Source organism: Hirundo rustica, chromosome 12, assembly GCF_015227805.2.
Source record: "Hirundo rustica isolate bHirRus1 chromosome 12, bHirRus1.pri.v3, whole genome shotgun sequence".
Classification (NCBI taxonomy): domain Eukaryota; kingdom Metazoa; phylum Chordata; class Aves; order Passeriformes; family Hirundinidae; genus Hirundo; species Hirundo rustica.
In genome coordinates, this window is record NC_053461.1 from 9,634,825 (window position 1) to 9,651,774 (window position 16,950).

General features: G+C 45.6%; 1 protein-coding gene across 4 annotated transcripts in view; it reads left to right on the forward strand.

Moving 5' to 3' along the window:
- The window catches only part of MGLL (monoglyceride lipase), a 62,041-nt gene extending 47,785 nt beyond the window's left edge, over positions 1-14,256 (forward strand). For all 4 annotated transcript variants that reach the window (XM_040076709.2, XM_040076705.2, XM_040076707.2 and 1 more), the window contains 3 exons: positions 3,355-3,444; positions 9,329-9,544; positions 10,528-14,256. In XM_040076709.2, coding sequence (XP_039932643.1) covers positions 3,355-3,444; positions 9,329-9,544; positions 10,528-10,653 — 432 coding nt within the window. In that variant the 3' untranslated portion in view covers positions 10,654-14,256. The remainder of the gene's footprint in view (positions 1-3,354; positions 3,445-9,328; positions 9,545-10,527) is intronic.
- The last annotated feature ends 2,694 nt before the right edge of the window (positions 14,257-16,950 follow it).

Consider the following 16,950-nt stretch of genomic DNA (forward strand, 5'->3'; position numbering starts at 1 on the left):
TGATCCACAATCGCATTGCCCAGTTTGCCCTTCCCCAGGGAAGTTCTGCAGAGCAACTGGGCCTCAGTTCTTTCTTCCTTTTTGCATTTTTAAAAGAATAAACAACAGTCCTAAAAGAAGCTGGAAGCAAAGGGAAGGAGCAGCTAAACCAGCAGGAAGGACAGAACCTCTCATTCCCACAGGACTCCTTCCTTTATCCTGTATCCTTTATCCTTTCTCCTTAGACATTTCTCCTAGGGCTAGCTTCTTGTTCTAATTTACTTTTAAGCTATTTCTCCTTTCTTTTTCCTTCCGTGAGGATGGAGACAAATTGCCTCAGCTTTCAGTATAATCCTGTCCCACTTTCTGCTGTAGCCAGAGCAATCTGTGGACCTCACAAATCATTGCAAGCACCAAAAAGGGTGCTTTCCAATCACTTCTTTTCCACTGAAGAAAATACATTAAGATTTCTAGCCTTAAGATTCAGGACCCTGCTGAGATCTGCACCACCTGGATAACAGTCAATATTTTCCTTCTAAGTGCTTTCCCATAGTCTAATTTTAAGAGGAGAAATGAAGCCTGAAGTCATCCAGTCCAAGTAAACTTATTTAAATAGGAGTCAGAGTACCAAAGTCTGGTTTTAGGAGGCCGGTTCTTGATTCTTCATGGGTGAGGCTACATCTGGCATAAGTGTCCCTTGAGCACCAGTGCATCTGCTTCTTCTTACTTTGGAAAGTGAAAAAGAATAACTATTAAGAAAAAATAATAAAGGTCTGAATATGAGAGAGACTGTTAGCCTTTTCTTTCAAATCAAGGAAAACAGAGAAAGATTGCTATAGCTTTACCTTTTGGTAGATGATAAACCTTTTTGAAACAAGGACTCACCAGTTCTATGGGAACTAACATTACTGTAGTCTGTTTTGTTGCAGATCTGTACCAGATGTTGCTTTATTTTCCTGTAAGAAATAAATGCAATGATGCATTATTTAGGTAGGAAATCCTATTCTCTAACTGAAGTATTTTGGAGGTGTTTATATGGTCTCTTTCCTAGAAGGTCTCTCACATGCAGTATTACAACAGCACAGTGAGTTTCTTTCTCTTTCAAATCTATTGTTGCATCTCAAAACTGATGAAAAATGAATTATTCCTGAAATAGCTCTGCTCTGTCACACTCAGTTGAAATCATTTAATGAGTTGAAAAGGTATTTTCAAGAGGAAGGATTGAAAACAAGCAGACTTTTCCTGCATAAGCCACATTTTCCCATAAAGCTGTGTGGTTTTTTTTCCTCTGACAGTGAAAAAACATTTCATGGTGATTGTGCTTCTGAGGAACAAAGGTTTAGTTTTCCCTTGGAACTGGTACGACTTCTCAGCCCCGGGCCATTTCCCAAGGACCATTGCATTCATCTCTTTGCTGGGGAAGTTTCCAGCTGAGCAAGAATTTACCTTGGCCTGAGAAAATGAAGGCTCAAGACAATAACAGCGAGCCAGATGACACACTGGGTCCTTCAGACCCTCTTAGAAATACCTTCCATGACTGTTGAGCCAGCTCTGGCAGCAGCAGAAGCACAGCAAGTTTGCAGGCGCTGTGCAGGAAGAACAAATGATGCTCTTCGCAGAAACACAATTTCACCAGTGCCCTATAAATCCTGTGTCCTCATGGAAGCATCTAGTTGCAAATCCAGTAGAGTGAGAGGGATCTTGCTGCCTTCCCCTTTTTTTTCTCAACTGACCTGGACAAAATTCAGTTCTGAATCTTTGCAGTTTCAAAGGCTGTAGAGACAGGAGTCACATATGCTGGGAAAGGGCGGAGCAGGGGTGAAAGAGCATCTCCTTCTACATTTCTGCTATTGAAAGTTTTGAAATCAGGTGAGCAGGACAACCCCTTAGGAAATATTTCCTGGTGTTTAATCCTGTACTGACCCTCAGCCTATTGTTTAAGGACTCTCTATGAAATATTCTCTCTTTACTTTTTGTGTTGTCCATTTCACTTCTGTTGCTTTCTGGGCATCATGTTGTTCACTGTCTTTCAACCTGAATCTGCACCCAGTAACACTGCAAAGGACTTTTCCTAAGGTGTAATCAAACTGGAAGAAAGTACTATTATTAAAACTTTTTTTTTTTTTTTCCTTTAAATTCCTTTATTCTGTCCAGTTTAGCAGACATGATAGTCATCAGGTTCAGAGTCCATAATCTTGCCTAGGCATAGCTCAAATCATCACTGCCTTGAGTTAACATGAAATGAGGAAAACCCCATTGCTTCTTGGATCATCATAAGCTCATACCTGCATTGTTGCATAGAAAAAATTAATTTTGCTGACACAATGTCATAGCCAGTGAGAGGCTCAGAATACTGGCAGACAGTGACACTGGTTCCTACTCATAATCTACCCCAAGGTACACACGTGTTCCCAAACCTGCTATGAGTCTTTACTGCTTTTCACACCTCAATGACTGACTTCAACCTTGTGTTATTCCTCTAATACCATAATTAATCTGTCATGTGTCATCTGTGATATGAAGTGCCATGGAGTGCTTCAGAAATGATTAGGTATTTTCAGAAACACAGGGCATAGGGGACAGCTTACATCCAAGTGTTAGCTCTGAAAAACAAAGGGCCATAAACCAGACCAATTAACACTAATTGTGTCTTTTCTGACTTAAGCAGCGATCACTTAATTAAAGGCAGCTATCAAAGATCAGAACAGAACTCTGGTATCGATGTGCTTGTAGTGCTATTGAAATGAAAGATGTTACCCTTTCTTCTACCAGCAGTTTCCAGCCTGCACTACTCAATGCTTTTGTGTGTTGCTCCCAGGAGACGTGTGAGCAATGGATTCCCTTAGCCAGTGCATGCACACTTGGCTGTTGTTTATTTACAGGTTCCCCAGAGAATATGCTTATCAAAATGAGTGCAGCCTAGGCAACAGCTGCAAATGGCACCCAACATCACTTACCCACTGCAACCTGAAATCAGAGCCGTGGCAGCAAGGAAAGGGCAATAAAACACCAAAACCCAGCCCTCTAAGAGTTAGAAATTACCTTTTCCTTTCAAAGTACTTAACTGATGCCTTTCAGAAATTAACTTAAGAATGAGGAAAAGGCACAGTACAATGAAGCTGTGCTGCTGCATGTGGATGGACAGCTGATGGCATTTCAGTCTAGCACACCCACTCCCTGCTCCCAGGAGCAGTTTAAACACTTTCCTCATTAAGAGAAATGTTTTAAATATAGGACAGATCTTTATCCAGAGTTAGCTGACAATTCTCAACTATTTAACTCCTGTCCTGATTTCCATCAGCTCAGGATTTGGGCCTCTATGTTTCCTCTCTTCCTCTAACTGGCTCTTTGACTGCTTCCTTTTCTCTCCCACAGGTTTTTGCAGCGAAAGTGCTCAACTTTGTGCTCCCAAACCTATCACTGGGATCAATAGATCCAAATGCAATTTCCCGGAACAAGAAAGAGGTGAGAACCTTAAAGCCATTTAAAGTCACTGCATAGTTGGTATCTTGTCCCAGTCCTGCCTTTTTTTCTTTTAGAAAAACTCCCAAGTGTTTTACTAAATCAGGAGGGCAAAACCTATGCAGGTGTAGAAAGGCGACATATCTCTGAAGCCGTTGGAGCTGACTGCTCACAGAAGACTGTGGGAAAGCAGCTGCTCTTCCCTGGGGTGTGCCTTGCACCCACAGCTGCTCTGGGTACCAGGCATGACAGAGAGCTACAGGTGCAGTGGGAAGCACATGGGAGTCATGTCTGCCTCTCCTGCACTACCACCACTCGTTACAGCAGCAAATCCCAGCTCAGGCAGCCAACACACTGCCAAAGTCAACTCTTCCACCCCTGTTCTTTGCGGTGAAAACCTGCAAAACCCTACAGTCCTGGAGATTTGTTTTGCTACTTCCAAACCAGGACCACATTTTGCCAGATGCATTCAAGCAGAGGAAAAGAGCATGCTTGAACCAAAGAATTTGTTACAAGGTCTCCTGGATCACACTCTGACTGTGCTACAGCCTTTCCAAACAAATGATATATTCATGCTGCACCCAAGAATTATACTTTAAGGAGCTGCAGTTGAAGCAGCTGTTGTAACAACACAGCTCCAGACTCACCACTGTGAATGTGCACGGAACTGTCGCGGGCTTGAGTGCCACAACAGTCTGGGACTCATCTCCCATTCTCACTCACTCCTGGTAATAACTGTGTCAGCCTATTCATGCCATCACTGCAAAAACAGGTGTAATTGAAACTGCTGCAACACCACCTAATGAGGGTTTTTCCTTCTTCCTTTCCTTCTTTCTGTTGTGGGAGCAGTGAAAGGAAAGAGTCACAAACCATAAGTGAATGAAGGTGCTTAGGCTAGACCCAAACTTGGTGCATTTCAGAAAGCACCATTTTTTTCTTGAATTATAGAAAATGGCACTCAAGGGTGTTACAAGAGCTTAGCTGGTGCAAAGTGGTCCTGCTTGTTCCTGTGCTCTGTCAGCTCACATCTCACTGACAGATACTGTAATTTTCCCTGCTGTTCATGCAATGGTTCATACCTCAATTAGGAATTAATAAATTGCCTTTCTCTGGGGAGGCAGCTTGACCAGCATTAGAATTTAAGCTGAAAGGATCAGGTGCAAAGATGGTGCCAACATCTGTGTGAGTGCAGTGCATTTGGGCTTGGCATATCCCACGTCTTTGGCTTACCTATTCAGAAAACTGGAAAGAAAAGTGTTTCATAGAATAGCCTCAAGGCTCAGGGTTGTTTCTTGGCACTGCCAGAGAGGGTTTTGTTCCAGTGACTTTCAGTTCACTTATCCTTGAACAGAGCATAAAATTTCACTGTGTTGGAGGTGGAAAGATCCAAGGAGCTGAGGAAAAGAAGACAGGACTAGTGCAGAGTGAGATCATGTGCATCCGCTGATGCACTGTGTGACATATGCTCAAAAGTACCATATGAGGCTGCACAAAATATATGCTCAAGAAGAAGGCTGACTCCAATCTAGCTGCAGAAACCTGTTCTTAATTACATTCAGCTGCCATAACTTGTTGCATATAATTCAGAGAAAAGGTTTAAATTAGACAATCAATTCACTAAAATGACACAGAGGAAAGTTTTCACATCTACATTTGTATTTAGATGATAAAAGCCATCAGTGCTCTGGAGGAGGAGAGGAATTGGAGAGCTTTATTCTCTACCTGAAGAGTGAACGTCTATGACGTGTGGGTCTTTGCCTGCTTCTGCACTGATTTGTGACACCTGAACTCTGCTGCAGTTGCATTTAAAGGATGTTTTAAATTTAAAACATTTAAGGATGTATTAATTACACCTCCAAGAGCTGGATCCTCTGCCAGAAGATGCTACTGCTGCACACAATAGCTTTGTAGGAGAAAAGTGATGATGTAAGAACATCCTGCATAATAATAAAACATTTAGGAATGTGTCAAAGAGCTTCTGAAGTTGGTGCACAGTATTGATTGAGCACTTCTGTTGTGATAATGTTAGGAATCATCACAGCAACCACTGGACTTACTTTATAATAAATGATATTGTGTTGTCTTTCTAACCACGTATTTTGCTGCTGCTTTGTCTGCTCTGTGATGCTTCAAATCTCAAAGCTTGTTTGGTGCATTGTTCTTCCTCTGCCCTTTCCATGGAGCAAGGGAGAGCCTTTTGCAGTGAATAAAGGTGTAAGTCTGCTTCATTATGGCCTGCCTGTAATGGAGACACCTTCCAAATGAGACACCCTGTGCTGCCTTCTCGCCTATACATGAGCACATAGCTTTCCTGACCCTCCTCAAGCACCAGGATTTGAGGCTCCAGGCACTCGCTGAAGACAAGACAGCATTTTGGTCCTCTGGCTGCCTCTAGGCACATTCTACTCTCCTTTTAGATTCAAGACACTCAGATTTAAAGCACACAATGTGCTGGAAACATCCATTATTTATATGTTACACATACTCTCCTGCCAGACCAGCTTTCTATTCACTTGAAATATTTTTGGGACAACATCCAAGAATTTCCTAATGAGTTTGTGTTCCCAGAAAGCTGTCTTCAGGGTGTGGGGACTAAAACACTGAATGATATAAAAATATTTGTTTGATGTTTGCTGTATCAAACATAAGAGAGAAAAAAGTGAACAAGAAGCAACCTTAAAAACCAATCCTGTTATTCCAAGAAGGAATGACATCACAGTGGCAGGAACCTCTTTACCCCACTAATCTTTGTTAGCTGCCATTGATTTAGTGGCATGGTCCCCCTGACTTGAGCCTTGTTCCTGCCAAGTCCACGTAGGATGAGGCTACAAGAAGAGATGCAGACCTCTAAACAGGTTGATGAGATGCAGCAACTTAATGGTTGCTTCTGTCTTAGAATTATATAAAGATAAAAAGAGCTTTTTTTAGAGACCCTGGAGAGCCTTTGTCTGACAGCATCTGGAAGGAGTCACAGGCTCGCCTGAGGTCACCTTCTGTTCTTGCCCCCTGTCTCAGAGCTTGGTGCAGAAACAGCAGTTTTGGGCTTGCAGGGTTTGCAGACTGTAGCCTGCAAAATAAAAAGCCCATTCCCTGTCTTTCCTCCTTCCCCAGAGAGCCTGGCACCCACCCCATGCACTGAGCATCAGCTCTGATAAGGATTCCTGTTCATTGACTAGGACCAGGATACTGCCCCTATGGTCCTGATTATTTTGGGTGGGGACTGGGTTTTTTTTCCTCCTGCATCATCTACACAAAAATATTTGTTGGCTGCTCAGTAGCTAAAAAAAATGTTCTTTCAGACACCAAGAGAAAGAAAAGAAAGAAAGAAAGAAAGAAAGAAAGAAAGAAAGAAAGAAAGAAAGAAAGAAAGAAAGAAAGAAAGAAAGAAAGAAAGAAAGAAAGAAAGAAAGAAAGAAAGAAAGAAAGAAAGAAAGAAAGAAAGAAAGAAAGAAAGAGAAAGAAAACGAAAGCAAGCAAGCCTTTAGGTCATTCTTCTGGCATGGGACTGGGGAGGGGGCCAGCTCACATGAATTCATCAACACTGTTTTACTCCATGGGAAGGGACCTTATGTCAATCTATCCATGTATCCCTCCTGAATCCCCCCCTGCAAAATCTCTTATTTATTGCATTCAAATTTTAAAAAAAAAGTAAAATGCAACAACAGCAACAACAACAATAATAATAATACCCACCCATCTCAAAACTGTTGCTTTAGCAAAGCACTGTGACATAGGTCCAGATTAGGCTGAAGCCAGTTGCTAAGTAGCCAATGCAACACAGTGGTTTTGCTCAAAAAGCTAACAAAAAGTCACCATATTTGGCTGAGCATGTCAGGGTAGACCCAGATGCCAACAGGAGAGTGAGCTACACCCCACCAGGCGCTTGGTGTTTTGAAAGTCAGAGCTGAACGTTTTCCATGAGCATATTCACAAAGGAACAATTTCTTCTAAACACAAGCAGCTTCTTGCCCTGTTTGAAGGGTTTTGGAGAGCAGGGAAGGTACAGCTGAACAGTGTAGGGGATGAAAGATGCAGATGGAGGTTTCTGCACCAACAAGCTGGTTGGGCACTGGGATAGTCCATGCGGAGCCGAAAGGACTGTGAGCTGTTTAGCCTCTGCTTCCCAGGGCCATCAGCAGGAGAAGATATGTTCACAATGTCTCAATGTCTTAACCAGTGACATCTTTGCAGCTGCCTCTTACAAGCAGTTTTCCAGATCCTCAGCATGCACATACTTCTTTGAAAGGGAGATACCTTGTGTAATATCCTGATAGGATGAGCTGCGGTGATTATCTTTGTCTCCCTGACAAAAATTACTCCTCACTTCACAGCAGCCATAATCTTTCACAGAGACCAAAATACAACAATGGCCTTAATAAAATCCTAGACACATCTACCACTTCCAAGGATCCCTAACTGAGTTCTATGACAACTTGATTTTTTTCAGTCCAACTCCAACACAAAGTGGAGTGGCTGTTCAGCTGTCCCACCCTCAGTACTGTGGGGCTGGGTCTGAATGGTGTCAGCCACTAATAGTCCCAGATTTCCCCCCCACATCTTTCTCTTGCTGCATGTAGGGGTAGAAACCATGGATTCAAGATGGTGGAGACTGGAAGTAAGAAAGTGATGGGGAAAGACTTATGAGCACCAGAGTGCCTCACTGCCACCTCCATTTCCAGTGCTTTGTGCTCCAGCACATTTGAGATGACAACAGGGGAAACCGGCTTCAAACCATATGGCAAATGAATTGATCCAGATGGGAAAGCCCCATCATGTACTGTTCTGCCACCCTGAGAATCTTATCTCACGGCAAATTGAAGACAGAATCCACCCCAAAACCTTTCAGTCCATACTGTCCTACAGTGCCTGCCTGTGCCTGCACCTACACATGTTCTTGGATGGCCTGTTGGTTCACCTCCTACCCATGGTCCCCTCAGGGCAGGCACAGGCAGAAGCAAAAGGACCTCAAGTTAATGCCTTCAAGGTAGAATTTGGACAGACTCTACTGCCTGTGAGGAGAGGAGGGGACTGTTTTCAGCTAACCTATAAATAACCATCATTGCTATAAACATCTGCCAGGGTTGGGAGAAACTGGAGGCTGTGCCAGAGACCAGCCCATAATCAAAGCATTCTGGCAAATATTGCAATAGTGGGGTCTGTGTGGGCCGTCTCCACATACAGTATACAAATATTTACTGTAGATTTGCCTGCTGCAGTAACTACTCCTTCTTAGCAACTTTCTACATCAGCTCTTGCGCATTTTTATCCCCACACAATCTGGCTGAGCAAGTTGTTGACTAGTTTTTTTTGCCTACCACCTAGTATCATCATTTGCTGCCTTGTCTGTCACACTTTGCAGCCAGAGATGATCCCTTGGCTTTGCAGGCACCTCTGTCAGTTTTCTGTAGGTGTAGGTCATGGTCACCACCCTCAGACAGGGAAAGAGAACATCTGAGCCCTCAGCAGGGATGATAATGGCCTGGAGAACATCAGCTTTCAAATTACACATTCTGAAGAGCTCTCTGTAGAAACATCACATTGAAATGACAGAAGGGCACAGCAGACAAGAAAAATGCAGGCAGGTGCCCCTGTGGAAATGGTCTTTGTCCAACTGGTTGTTTCCCTACAGGAGCTCCTTTCAAAGAGCTCTGGCTTGAATATTTTCTAGTGTTGTAAGAGAGAAACAAGCAGCAAAGATCACGTCAGGTTGTGTGAGCAGTGCTGAAAAGCCACAGTACCTCGACCTTGACTCTGACGGCTGGCTGTCCTGAGAGAGTAGGGAATGACTGTGCAAGCCAAGGGAAGACCCTTCACTGCCAGGCTGATCTGCTTTTTCTCATATGCATGAAACATTGCTAATCTTAAATTAACTCTTTCTCCCTGCCAGATGGAGTCTTACACATCTGATCCCTTGGTCTACCACGGTGGCATGAAGGTCTCCTTCGTCATCCAACTGATGAATGCCATTGCCAGAATTGAGCGAGCCCTGCCCAAGCTGACTTTGCCCATCCTGGTGCTACATGGCTCTTCTGACAAGCTCTGCGATATCAGGGGCTCTTATTTGCTGATGGACACAGTGCAGAGTCAGGACAAAACACTCAAGGTCATCTTGCTTTCTTGATTGTTAGGAGATTATGCTGTCACTGTTGGCCTGAGCATGAGTGACCATGAGGGGTAGGCAGCCTGCTGACCTCCAGAGAGCTGGAGGCAAAGAGATGGATTGGTGAGGCTGGACAGGTGGCAGCCCCTTTCACTGGGAGGTAGCCCAAGCTCAGCCCTCCCTGGGCTCAGTGTGGTGGCCTTTCACCAGCTACAGCCCGGCTGGGGGCAGGGGATGGTGGGTGATCTCCAGGCCTGCCCCAGTGCTGGCTGTGTGCCTAGAGGGTGTGTTGGATATGAAGCAGCTTGGTGTAGAAGTCAAGCAAGGCTCATAAGCAGGTAATGTGTTGACCCAAAAAGCTCTTCTGAACAATGCCAACTGTGCAAGCACCAGCCTTACCTCATGTCCCAGTGTGTAAAAGTGCAGGAAGGTCTTTCCAAAATGCTGGACAAAAAAAAGCCACTTCACACTCTGCTCATGTCAAGAGAACCAGAGGTGATTAACCAATTGTTAGCACATGAACAAACCTGAAAGAGAGACTGGGAAACCAAGGGAAAGCTTTTGTCATCAGAAAAAATAACTGGATAGTCTGAGCATAAAGGGAGTAAAATTGCACAAGGCATGATGAGAACATCCCCTGTTGGCCTTTACACTCCAAGGGCATGATAAGTATTTCCTCCTCCTTAGTGGGTTAAGAAGCAAGAAATGTATGGGGCTGGGATATGCATTATGCTCCTAAAGGGCAGCAGGGTGCTCTGGTACCCACAGATGTCAGGCAGCAATGCCAACACCTTCCTGCTCATTGAGGGCCAGCACCATCAGTGGCATCTCCTTGATTTCATAACCTGCTACATCTCTGAAAAAAAATGACAAGTTTTGGGCAGGATGTGTTGGACCTGTGGGTATTGATGAGAGGGGACTGAAGGCTGTTTTGTTCATGCAGATTTATTTCTTCTGTGCTAATCTCTCCTTCTCCCTGGTTGCAGGTGTATGAGGAAGCCTATCATGCCCTCCACAAAGAGCTGCCTGAGGTCTCTGCCTCTGTCTTCACAGAAATACTGACATGGATTGGCCAGAAGATCTCAGCAGCTGGGGAAACCAGCCATACTTAAGGGCAATTGCATTTGCAGCTCTTATTTGGGTTTTCCGGGAATAGATGTTTTTCTTACTAGAAATCTCTTGGGAAAAGAGCTAACATGGAGGGATTCTTGGAATATTTTATCACACACAGCATAAGGGAGGGTCGGGGGAGAGGCCCAGGGTAGGGCATTATTTGCTGATGTAAATGGCCATTGCCCTAATCTGAGGAAGAATTGATAGCTATGGGGTGGCCCTCACCCACCAAACTTTCTCCATGGCCTCCCCTTCTCTGCTTTTGCTGTGGTGACTGCAATAATTATTGGTATGTAAAAGAAATTGGTATCTTCCACTTCATGGTTTTGATGCCAGGTGCATCCCTTGTCCCCACCATCCAGTACCTTAAAAACCCTAATCCTTGAGAAGAGAGCACTAACGAAGGTGCTGGGTGACGAGGAGAGGCTGAAGATGGAGTTGGCAGCTCCCTGAAGGTGAAAGGCTGATTTTCAAGATCAGACCCCTTTGGATACCACCTTTTTAAGCAGACCAGGCCAGGGGAGAGCATAGAGATGTTTCCCTACCTCCCCGCATGTCCTCTGTGAGTTTGCACTTGGGGAAAGTGTGTTGAACAGTGCTTTGATTTTCATCATCCAGGCAGGATCCCAGAGGGAAGAGCAGGAATGTGGAATCAAACCTACTTAGCACATTCATTTCCCATGCTTTCCCCCACATCAAACCCCATCTCCTCTGCAAGATGAACTATTGTGTAAATATTCCTAGGGACAGGGGGTTTTTTCCCTTCCTTTTTTTCTCCTTTTTTTTTTTTTTTTTTTCTTCTGAATTAATCACTTGTGCTGCTGAATCTGAAAAAGCAAAGTTATAAGAGAATATAGTAATATAATATATGATATATAGAGAGGTGGCTGGAAGCTGGGAAAGAAATGGGAGGAGAGTAAGGAAGGAGTTAATCATTCCTTCTCTTGGCAAGGAACAATGTTGTCCTACCAGGATCTGGCCCTCTTACGATAACTTTACAGTCATAATCTGTTGTTTTTCTTCATCAGTTGGAAAATGTCCTGAAAATAATGCTAGAGAGAAGTGCAGAGCATCTGGTGGGTGGGGAGTAGCAGTGGGTGTCCTCATGGTCCACTGGTTTAGCAGGAGACCCACAGCATGAGCAGAGATCCTGTCCAAGCCCATCCCAGTCTCTTCCTAATCAGCACTGGAGTAGATCACTGAGGGGCTGATCTCAGCCTTCTAGGACATGTGGAGAGCTTAAGGTAGAGTGTAGAGTGTGATCATCCATCCAACTCTACCTTGCTGTACCACAGCATCCACAGACCCTACTGCACAAGCTTCTGTGGAGGAGCCTGTGGATGGAGCCTGTGGTGCAGGTAAGCCAAATTCTAGAGCTGCCTGAGTCTCTGCTAGCAGCAGGGTGAGAGGAAAGAGTTTAGACCCAGGATGAGAGCAGAGACATTGTACTGACACAGTAAAAGCTGCATAGTGATGACAGGCTGTGCAGGTCGGTTTATTCAGCGTGTTAAGCCTCAGCATGGATATACTTCTTGGCACTATCCAAAGGGCAGGGGTTTAACCTGCACCTCTCCCTCTGGTTTTGCAAGAAGAGAATGCAAATGTTGCCCTATGAGAGAGTGGGGCATCTGCCTCAGTGACAAACCAGCCCTCACTGCCTTCCCTGGCAGCAGCAAGAAGTATCGCTGTGTCTTGAGCTGCTGTCCCCAGAGCTGGATCCCTCCTTTGACAGTTGGGGGGGTCTCCCACCTCCTCTCCCTTTGGAAGCAGTTCTAGCAAGGTTCAGGAAAGGGACCTCTGTGCAATAACAGTCAGAATCAGGGCTCAGTCCCATTCAGTCCCAGCAGCATGGATGGATGAGAGATGTGTGGATGCAGATTGTGTCCTTGTAGTTGCCCTAAGGGGCCCGAGTCAGGGAAGCTCTTTTATACAGGTTGATCCAGGCACTTTGGCATTTGTATTTTCTTGCCTCTAAAGAGAGGAACAAGCTGTAGTTCTCCCAGCGATGCCAGCTTTTTACTGAAATATATTTCCAGTGCAATTGGCTGTTCTCAGCAGCCCCTGCTAAACCTCTGGTGACACTTATTCTGGGAAGGAGCAATGAGCAGATCACATGCTTTCCATCTTCCATCAGCCTGTCTTGAGGCAACTTCTGTTGCCTGAGCAAGCTCCCTCCCGGCCAGATGCTGCTAGAGAAAGGCAGCAAGAAGAGAAACACTACAGCAGTGATAAATCTCACCTGCTTCTTCAGCTGGAAGGGGAAACAAGTGGGTGTGATCCAGAGGTGACAGACATTGCAGGGGTAGTAGCAAGATGATGACTTAAGGATAGGATTTTGAAAGCAGTTTTCTTGCGGAAGTCAGGAGGAGTAAATCAATACCTATATTCTTTATATCCCTTCCAAAGTGACAAGCACTTTGCAGGAGGGGAAAGGGAAGTGACCCTTCAGCAGAAAGGTCAGAGCCCTTCCTCTCCCTCCAACCTGGCAGAGGAAAGTCCCTTGTCAGTGCCTTTGCTAAAATGTGTCCTTTCACCCACGGAAACATCTTAAGGTGAACAGAAATAAAGGGAAACAAATTATATCATCTGGGGAAGACTTGTCCTTGTGTCTATAGCTAAGCTCAGCAGCGGCACTTAGCCTGGGGAGGCTGTGTTTGAAAAAAAGGTTACCAAACAAAACCTACAAAGAACAACAACAACAAAAAAAGCGCCAAATGATCCCAAAGCCATGGCACAGCAGCAGGTATTGACATCCTCAGCCAGTTTTCTGAAGAGTTACCTTCTGAATCAATTAACACAGGGAAACCTATCCAAAAGAAGACGGGCACTGCCTGTGCTGACTCCACAGACTCCTTGGCTGGCTGCTGAGCAGAGAGGGGCCACAGCTCCTTGGCAGGTAGGGAAATGAGTGCAGAGGGAAGGAGCTAGGAACAAATCAGCCTGGGCCAGGTGAGACACTGATCTGCACATTTCAGCTCTCTCCGCTGTTGCTGATCCCTTTTCCTGCCCTGTAAGCTCCTTTATACTGACCCAGTTAGGTTTCACCAAGCCCCAGAGGAATTCTTCCTTGGCTGACCAGATTAGCAATGAGCAGAGCAGCTGCTGAGGGAAATGTAATTACACTCTATTTCCAGCTGGCAGGTACCACTTGCAGGGAGCACAGCCAGCCTTATGAATGTTGCTGTGCAGAGACGCACGAGAGTCTGGTCTGCCTTGGAGAACAGGTGGCACTTGTGACTGAGCAATAGCAATGTGTAACTACTGTATATATCACCACCTGTAGCACTGAGAGGCCATTTCCCACTGCCTAACCCATCATGTTTTCTATTTAGCCTGTCCTTTTTATACCAATCACCTTAGCACACTGCCAGCACAAACCCATTGGGATCACATTTCCTTTTACAAGTTACTCCTGAGGTTGTCTCTCTTGTTCTGTTGTGTTCCAGTTCAATTAAATACATTATATATCTATATATATATACAAACATATATAAAACCACATATACATCCACAGGTATTTTCAGTGGGAAAAACATATACAAGTTTAGGATTCTTAAAGGGATACAATGTATATTGCAACTAATAATAAAGTTATGTTTTCTGAACAGAGCGTGTCTGACGGTGTAATTGGTGACCATTCCAAAGTCCTTTCCATACCCCAGATTAAACAACAGTGTAGACCTAGTGGAAGATACACACTAACAGGCAAACTCAGGCAGCTTCAAGACCTGGTTCCCATGCTTCCAGAAGCCTACTAAAACATGATGTTGGTCCTGAACTAAACCCAATTCCAACAGGAAGCATCTGCACTGTGGCCAGGAGCAACTGCTTATTAAATCCTACATTTTGCCCCCAGCTGTGACTGTGGATCAGGCTGGGGAGTGGCTTTGATGCTCTCAGCTCCCAGGCAATGCCCAGATGCTGTAAGAGCTCCTGGTCCATCCAGAGCTGGGGTTGGTGCTGTCAGAGCGCCTCACACTGCAGAAACGTGCCCCCTACCCAGAGAGTGAGGCTGGGCCAAAGAGCAGCCACAAGGTCCTCTCCTGCTCTCCTCTCCATGCACATTTCAGGACCAGTCACTTGTTTGTAAGGGCTCCCCAGCCACTCACACTCCAGTACACATGACAACTGCTGCAGCAGGGGATAGACAGGACAGGATGCTCTTGTGCCAGCCCTCTGGCCAGAGTCATTAGCAGCACCAGACCCAACCTGCAACCTTCATCAACTCATTTCATCTTCTTTATGCTTCAAGTCACTAAATCAAGAGAAAAATATTTTCCTTCTTCAGCCCTGTGCAGGCTTTGTGTCTGATCACACCCTAGCTCACCAGGTCAGAAGTTCTGACCAAGGGCTTTGATGCCCATCAGCACAGAGAACAGAGCTGGGGCTTTTCACCAAGCCAGCCAACATACCATGCTAGTAAGGAACATCATTAGTAACAACATTTGCTTTAATTCTGGCAAGTCCACAGCTCTTTCTCCTGATATTTTGGTGTTTTATTAAGCTCATCACAGTTCTGAGGGTCACTGGAGGGTGCACACCATGGTGCTGGGACAGGGATTGAACACAGGAGGGAGAGGACAGCCCTTCACAAGGCTGGGAGCAGCACCAGCACAAAGGAGCTCTTCTGGAAGTGCACTTCTCCCATTGTCACCACCTGATGGCTGGTGAGCTGTCACAGCCACAGGTGGCTTTCCTGGTTTTAGCCTGTGCTTCTACTCTGATTCTGTGAGTCTGCAGGAACCCTGAAGCTTTTGCCTTTTTCTCTTCCCTCAGCCTGTACTCAGTCTTGTGTTATCCAAGGCTGGCTCTGGTAGGGATCAGCCAAAGAATGGTAAAGCAGGAGCCAGAGCAGTTGTCAGGGTTAGGGGGAGAGCTCCTTAGGAGTCCTTTCCAGTCACCCTGGCAAGGACAGACAGCCTGCATAACCACTAGGACGTAACAGAAGAGGTTTCATAGTCACAGTGTAGCAGGGACCATGCTTCTGTCAGACTTCTGGCACCACACCGCCCAGCACCCAGGCCAGGCTCAGGCACTGAGAGCACGCAAAGGCTGCAGCTCCAGTGACTGGTGAAGAATTTTAATTCAGATCTGCTCAGTATGTAACCCACAGAGCTTCACATCCACTTGCTGCTGGTTAAGCATCAGAGGAGTGAGAAGTGGGGCTGCAACCTACTGCAGAGCTGCTGCTGCTCGGGGTGAGCAGGGACTTGCACCTCTCCATCTGCCACTGTCCCTGCCCAGCTTCAGGCAGAATTTCATCATAGGAAAAGGAAGATGGAGCTGAAGGGTTGTGCAGGTGCCACCACACCACTGGAGACCACCGGTGCCACACACATGACCACCTGCCAACACCACTCCTGTTCACCTAGCCTCTCAGAAGTGGGCATGGGGAGTTTGATCAGTCATTTGCTCTTCTCTCCACAAATGAGCACAAGTCTCCTTTGCACACAGAAACAGGGTCATGCTCTCCCAGCTTATCTGTCTGGGATGTTCTCTTTCTCCCTCTGATGGGGAAGCTGCTGATGTGGAGCTGCCACTCACCTTCGTGCTGCTCTCCAAACAGCTGCCTTATTAAGCAAAACTGCCACGACCATGAGCAAACACTGCAGAACCTGCACCTCCCAAGAGGCATAAGCCAAACAACCAGCCTTCCCATGGCCACCACTCCTCGGGAGGGAGTGACACAGTATTAGTTTCCCTTCTTTCTGGAGGAAACTCTTCAGCGTATGGAAACATTCCGGGAATTTGGATGAAAAACAATTCCTAAAAGATCGATTAAGAGTTTGGATAGATTGCATGATATGTGCTATCCAAAGGAAACTTGGCAAAGAAAGCTACTTGGCCTGGGGGGGAGCTGATGAGAGGGCAATATGTCAAGCATGGAGAACACTTGTCTTCTAAGAAAACACACAGAGACAAGAATGGCAGAGGGAAAGGAATGGCAGCTCAGGGGCAAAGGACAAGTGGTATCTTAGGAAGGTTCATGACCAAAGGCAAGAAAACCCCTGCCAGAGCACAATAAACCCTGGCATGAGACAGGGCCCCAAGAAAAGCTGGGCTTTCCAGCCCTCCCAAAGTCAGCAGCCTTTGTGTCAGCATCTTGTCTTTACATAAAAACCATGCAATGGCAACACCAGCAAAGCTCTCTGCAGGCTGACATGGTGAACCCTGGAGCAGATTTTTCAGCAAATAAACAACTCAGGTTTCCCATACAGATGAAAACAAAAAATTCAGCTTTTCCCTCTGACTGGACTGCAAGGGCAGCCCCATACTGAAATGATGGCAGTGAGCCA